The sequence below is a fragment of the Sceloporus undulatus genome, chromosome 4 (assembly GCF_019175285.1).
Source record: "Sceloporus undulatus isolate JIND9_A2432 ecotype Alabama chromosome 4, SceUnd_v1.1, whole genome shotgun sequence".
Classification (NCBI taxonomy): domain Eukaryota; kingdom Metazoa; phylum Chordata; class Lepidosauria; order Squamata; family Phrynosomatidae; genus Sceloporus; species Sceloporus undulatus.
The window spans coordinates 56,247,253-56,253,950 of record NC_056525.1 but is presented as its reverse complement, the minus strand read 5'-3'; the positions used below and the strand labels follow the sequence as shown (position 1 = coordinate 56,253,950).

The 6,698-nt window shown below is 43.3% G+C and overlaps 1 protein-coding gene across 8 annotated transcripts in view; it reads left to right on the top strand.

Annotated features, from left to right (window-relative positions):
* The window catches only part of LOC121928681 (complement decay-accelerating factor-like), a 19,308-nt gene extending 12,778 nt beyond the window's left edge, over positions 1–6,530 (top strand). For 2 of the 8 annotated variants that reach the window (XR_006103546.1, XM_042463741.1), the window contains 2 exons: positions 325–421; positions 5,705–6,530. Coding sequence is in view for 3 of the 8 variants with exons in the window: in XM_042463741.1 (XP_042319675.1) it covers positions 325–411 (87 nt within the window). In the remaining 5 variants the exon portion in view is untranslated. Of the gene's footprint in view, positions 1–324; positions 422–3,917; positions 4,707–5,655 lie in introns of those variants that run through there. The other 6 variants (XR_006103545.1, XM_042463743.1, XR_006103544.1 and 3 more) reach the window with 4 other exon arrangements.
* The last annotated feature ends 168 nt before the right edge of the window (positions 6,531–6,698 follow it).

Here is a 6,698-nt window from a genome sequence, read left to right as displayed (position 1 = left end):
TATTATTATTATTATTATTATTATTATTATTATTATTATTATTATTATTATTATTATTTTCTTGCTTGTATGCAATAACTACAGGGAGAAAGACATTCTTCAAACTACATTTCCAAAATATCTTTAAAAGTGTATGGAAATAAAAGTAAGATTCAACACATAATAATTTTGCACATGCTGAGTATTAGATTATAACAATGTACCTCTAGCATGTGCTGGTTCAGTCTTGCACAACAAGTCTATTGAAATTTGACAAAGTGTTTAGTCTTTTTTCATTAGAGCCTATTTTGCTTTCTCTTCTCAAATTCCTTTCTTTTTCTTAAGATCTTACGATGTGAACGAAGAAACAAAAAAGTCAGTGGTTTTATGAAATATGGTTTGCAAGTACGAAACAGCACACACTTTATTTAGGCCTTGAAAGGTATGTATTTATTTTTTTAAAATCATTGCAACACTGAAAATAATTTATACTAGGAACTAGTGACTTTTGCTTGCTCTTCAGATTTTTGCTGGGAGAAGGAAAATGGCTACTGTACACTCCTGGTTCCAGATTAAATCACGCATGTCCTTGAACCTCTCAAATATTGCTATGATGGGGTTTTGTGTGTGTGTGCGCACGCGCACATGCGTGTGCACACATACACCTTCAAATTGCCTGTAGACTTATGGTGACCCTATGAATTTCATAGGATTTTCTTGTTGTGTGCCTTCAAGTAGTTTCCAATTTATAAATAATAATAATAATAAAATTTTTATTTGTATCCCGCCCTTCCAGACGATCAGGGCGGCTTACAAGATGCAACAGGTGCAAACAAGTACAAAGGTTAAAAACATATACAATACTATACAACAATCTTAAAAATAACAATAAAAGCCCCTTAGCCCAACCTCATGGCCACGGAAGAGGAGGGAGGCCCACAGGATATTTAATCGGGGAATGCCTGTTTGAATAGGAAGGTTTTGAGGTCCTTCCTAAATTGGGCCAGGGTGGTAGATGAGCGGAGCTCCGTGGGCAGCGTGTTCCAAAGGGCTGGGGCAGCTGTGGAAAAGGTCCTCGAAGTGGAAGCTAACCTGGCCCCAGACACCTTCAGCAGTTGCTGCCCAGATGTTCTGAGGGTGCGAGGCGGAATGTACGGAGAGAGGCGGTCCTTCAGGTATCCTGGGCCCAAGCCATTTAGGGCTTTATAGGTAATAACCAACGCCTTATATTGAGCTCGGAAGCGAATGGGCAGCCAATGGAGATCTTTTAGCACAGGTGTTATATGGCTGGTCCTGGAAGCGCCAGTGACCAGCCGGGCTGCCATGTTTTGCACCATTTGGAGCTTCTGAGTTTGGTATAAGGGTTGCCCCATGTAGAGTACATTGCAGAAATTCAATCTCGAAGTTACCAGAGCATGTACTACGGTTTCTAGGTCCCTCTGGGCCAGGTATGGGCGCAGCTGGCGAATCAGCCGAAGCTGATAACAGGTGCTCTTGACCGTCGCATTCACCTGAGCAGTCAGGTGAAGCGACGAGTCAAGAAGCACCCCCAGACTGCGCACGGAGTCCTTCACATGGAGCGTGACCCCGTTCAGGACAAGTGGAACCACCGCCATTCCTGGACCAGGGGAACCTATCACCAGTACCTCCGTTTTCTCTGGATTTAGCTTGAGTCGGTTTTCCCTCATCCAGCCCATTACTGACTCCAGACAGGCCACGAGAGGAGAGACGCCATCCCCAGTCACTGCATCAGTCGGAGACATAGAGAAAATAATTTGGGTGTCATCAGCGTACTGATAACCCCGCGCCCCATGTCTCCGGATGATCTCTCCCAGCGGTTTCATGTAAATGTTAAATAGCATGGGAGACAGAATGGCTCCTTGAGGGACCCCGGTTTTAAGGGCCCACTCGCTGGAGCACACGTCTCCCAGCTGCACCATCTGGGACCTCCCAGAGAGGTAGGAGCAGAACCACTGGAGCGCAGTGCCCCCGATTCCCACCTCAGCCAGGCGCCCCAGAAGGATACCATGGTCTATGGTATCGAAAGCCGCTGAGATGTCCAAGAGCACCAACAGGGACACGCTTCCCCTGTCAATGCTCAGACGGAGATCATTGACCAAGGCGACCATGGCCGTCTCAACCCCGTGACCCGCCCGGAAGCCAGTTTGAAATGGGTCCAGATAATCCGTTTCATCCAAGACCGTCTGAAGCTGGATCGCAACCGCCCTCTCGATCACCTTTCCCAGAAATGGTAGCAGCGAAACAGGCCGATAATTATTGTGAACCAGGGGGTCGAGGGAGGGCTTTTTCAGGATCGGTTTTACTATGGCCAATTTGAGATCCGATGGAAATTGCCCATCCCTCAAAGATGTATTAATTATCCGGCGTAACAGAAGTGTTACCGCCGGTCCCCCCTGGGCCGCTAACCACGAGGGACAGGGATCAAGAGAGCAAGTTGTTTTCCGAACACTTCCGAGGATCTTGTCCACATCCTCGGTACTCACCAACTCAAACTGATCCAGTATAACGTAGTCCACGGAGGCTCTGGACACTTCTACCCTAGGTTCTGCTGAAATGTCGGCGTTCAGACCTTCGCTTATACGAGAGGTTTTATCCGCGAAAAAGTCGTTAAACAAGTCACAGCAGGCCTTAGAAGGTTCAAGGATCTGGTTCAGGACGGGAGGGAGCTGAGTTAGCTCCCTGACCACCCTGAACAACTCTGCCGGACGCGACTCCGCGGACGCAATACGAGCACCATAGAACGAGTTCTTTGTTGCTCGTATTGCCTCTCCATAGTCCTTTAACAGTCGGTCTAGGAGAGTCTTGTCGTTTGAGCAAAGGTGTTTCTGCCAACGGTACTCTAGCCGTCGCAGAACCCGCTTCCTCGCCCGGAGATCTTCCGTATACCAGGGCTTGCGTTTGGAAGCAGGCCTGAGAGGGCGCTTGGGAGCGATTCTGTGTATAGCCCCAGAGAGACCGGTATTCCAAATACCGGTGAGGGCATCAACAGAGTCGCCGTCGCTTCCAACCGTGAGCCCCTCTAAGGCTTCTTGGAACCTCTCAGGTTCCATCAGCCTTCGAGGGTGGACCATCCTAACCGGTCCACCACCCCCGGGGGGGATCTGGGTAGAAGCCTTGATTTTCACCTCTACCAGGAAATGATCCGTCCATGACAAGGGGGAAATATTAGCTATTTCCACCCACGGATTTTCCGCCTCCGAACAGAAGACCAAATCAAGAGTATTACCCGCACAATGCGTAGGACCCTGTATCAGCTGGGACAGGCCCATGGCCGCCATGGTATCCATGAATTCCCGAGCCGCACCGGATAGAACATGGCTGGCCGTGAGGGAGATGTTGAAGTCACCCAGGACAAGAAGCCTGGGCGTCTCCAACATCAGCTCAGCGACCAGCTGTGTCAGCTCGTTAAGGGAGTCCGCTAATGCACGGGGTGGCCGATACACCAGCAGAATCCCTAGACTGTCCCTAGCCTTTAGGGTCAGGTAAATACACTCGATATAGGAGGTCTGTCGGATGTGGTTCCTGGTGAGGGACACGGTGTTCCTATGTTATGGTGACTCTAAGACTATCATAGGGTTTTCTTGGCAAGATTTGTTCAGAGAAGATTTGACTTTGCCTTCTTCTGAGGCTAAGAGAGCGTGACTTGCCCAAAGTTATTCAGGCATGACCTCAGACGAAGGCAAAGGCATGCTTCAAAAGCAACTCTTCTCTGAATAAATCTTGCCAAGAAAACCCTGTGATAGATTCACCTCAGGGTTGACATAAGTCGGAAATGACTTGAAGGCACACAAGAAAAATAGTCTTGTGAGAATCTATAAAGTTCCTATAATCCCTATGATCCCATTGCATTTTATAGTGACTTAAGGAATCTGAGGGCTTAGGAATAAACCAATGATTTACAGCCTTTCTTTCTCCAGACATTTTAGGCTTCAGCACCTAAAAAACCAAGCCAAATTGGCCAATATTCAGAGAATCTGGGAGATGAAATTGAAAACACCCGAAGAGCCAAAGGTTGACTCACTGGAAGAACAGGAGATGCTTCTATTTTTTTATTCTATTAAAATATATTCTATACATTTTTTAAAAATACCTTCTCCCAAATGAAAGCATTATTTGCATAAAAGCATAATAAACTTTAGATTTAAAATCAAAACTTGGCTTATTTCACACATTTCATATACACAGTGCAGGGAGGAAAATAGTAGCGTTGAAGGGTAGAAACATTAAGTAACTTAGAAGTTTGATAAGTTATTTTCACATTATAAGTTATAGTAAATTATAAAGCACAAAATTCTGCTGAAATGCATGTTTCAGTTATTCTTTGCACCAGTGGGCTGAAACTATGGTTAAAAAAAAGATGTGAGGAATGGCCAGTGCCATTTTAATAACTAAGGATGAGATCTCTTTGAGTTCTGCATAGAATTAGTTTATTTTTTTAGTCCTATGAAGACGGAGGGCCATCCACTAGGGAAAACTGAACTTCTGATGGACTCATGGGGATATTTATTTTCAAAAAGTACTCACTGATTGCAAGAAATTTAAATAATGTGTACTTGTACTGAACCTTTCCCTCTTATATGGAAACATGAAGCTCCTGGTTCATAATTAAAAGCCAGTGTGGTGAAATGGTTTGAGTGCTGGACAATGACTCTGGAGACCAGAGTTCGAATCCCTGCTTGATGACCCTGAGTGAGTCATACTCTCTCAGATTCAGAAGAAAGCAATAGCGAACCTTCTTTGAAAATTCTTTTCATTAAACCCCTGTGATAGGTTCACCTTAGAGTCACCAAAAGTTAGAAATGACCTGAAGGCATATAACAACAAGAAATTTTTAAGCCAATGTAGATTTGAAAGTTTGCTTGTATTATTTTTGAAAAAAGAATTGCCTCTTTGGAATTGGTTAAAAATAAGTGTGTGTGTGTGTGTGTGTGTGTGTGTGTGTGTATGTTGCATATCTTCAAGTCATTTTCAACTTAGGGCAACTCTAAGGCGACCACAGGGCTTTCTTGGCAAGTTTCTTTAGAGGGGGTTTGCCATTGCCATCCTCTTAGGCAGAGAGACTGTGACTTGTCCAAGGTCACCCAGTAGGTTTTCATGGCTAAGTGGAGATTTGAACCCTGCTCTCCAGAGTCATAGTTGAATGTTCAAACCACTATACCATGCTGGGTCTCCATATAAATTAATTAAATGAATACTAGCATTGATTTAAACCCTTGTATTAGGGCAAACTAGAGTAGAAACATTGACTAAATAGTAACATGGTAATTCAACACTTTTGTAAGCTCTATGGATTTATGGGTCTACTTTCATTTATGGTAGCCTAATAACTGGATATTAATTCTGACTGAATACTTTTTTGGATTTGAATGTTTTGGGGGTTAATTTTTGGATTATATTACTTTTGTTTTGTCATATTTTTGATAATTGGTGGTATAAGTTGTTAATTTTAATCATAAATGTCACAAATGTCTACAAATTTTAAGTACTGCTTACCCATTACTGTATTTCAGTGTAGGCTTCATCTGTGTTATCTTAAATCATTTTTCACTTCATTGCAAGTTTTCAAAAATATTTTGTAGCCTCCTAAAATATTCTTGTGTTTTCTTGTTCTACTCTCTGTCATCTTTTTGTTTTGCTTTTCTTTGATATGTTCAGGATGAATATATGAAATTTACTAAATCTAAGCTCATTTGGGCATTTTTAGAATTTGTTTAATCAGAACCCATCTCGAAGCTTTCCCACTCCTGGATGTGGGACCTATCTGTTTCTGTCTATGCAAGATGAATGTTTATATGGAAAAGTTTGGGAGGAAGAGAAAGCAAAGTTTTTTCACATGTTGTGTTTGCATTAACATCTGATCAACCGTCCGATCATTTCACCGACAAAGACAAAAGGATACTATAACATTTATATTAAAGTGGAAGTGGCTTGAATAATAGTTCTTAGGAGCTCAAGGTGTGGTCATTGTATTCTTGTGGTACCAAGAAGAAAATGTTTATCTGGGACACTTTGGCAGAGAAGCAAGCCAAGTAACATTTTTCTACTGACATGTTTGTATTAGCATCCCATCAACCTCATAATTATATAAAAGTCTAAGACACAATGTAATTCAACATTTTTGTTCTAGTAGAAAGAATTTCTGAGCTGACTACAGTACTTCTAGTTTACCATTAGGCAGAGTATGATGCCTGCCTTAGCAATGCTGTTCAAGTGGCACCAAGCAGTGGTAATGTGTCAACACCCTGTTGCCTGTCCTGTGTTACCTGTGGCCATTTGGTGTTCTGTTCTGACTGTCAGCACTGTTGAGGTTAATTTCAGCTGTGATCAACCTATGTGGTAATCTGTGGTAACCTATGAGGGGGTACTTTCCAGACTTTGCCTCAGGCAGCAGAATGTCTTGGGCTGTATTGGTATACTGCCATTGTTGTTTTTTAAAGAACAAAACAAAATTAGTATTTCAGTTGTAGATATCTGCTGATTAGGATTTTCTTTGAAAGAGGTTGATTTGTTCACCGTCAATAGGTCTCTGAGGCGGGATACAAACCGCCATTTAGTACGTATACAATACGTACTAGGGTTAGGAAGGGGCGGTGCTTCCGCACCCCCCTAACCCTAGTACGTATTGTATACGTACAAGATGGCGGCGCCCCTTCTACATGGGCGCCGCCATCTTTACGTACTGGACGCACAGCGTCCAG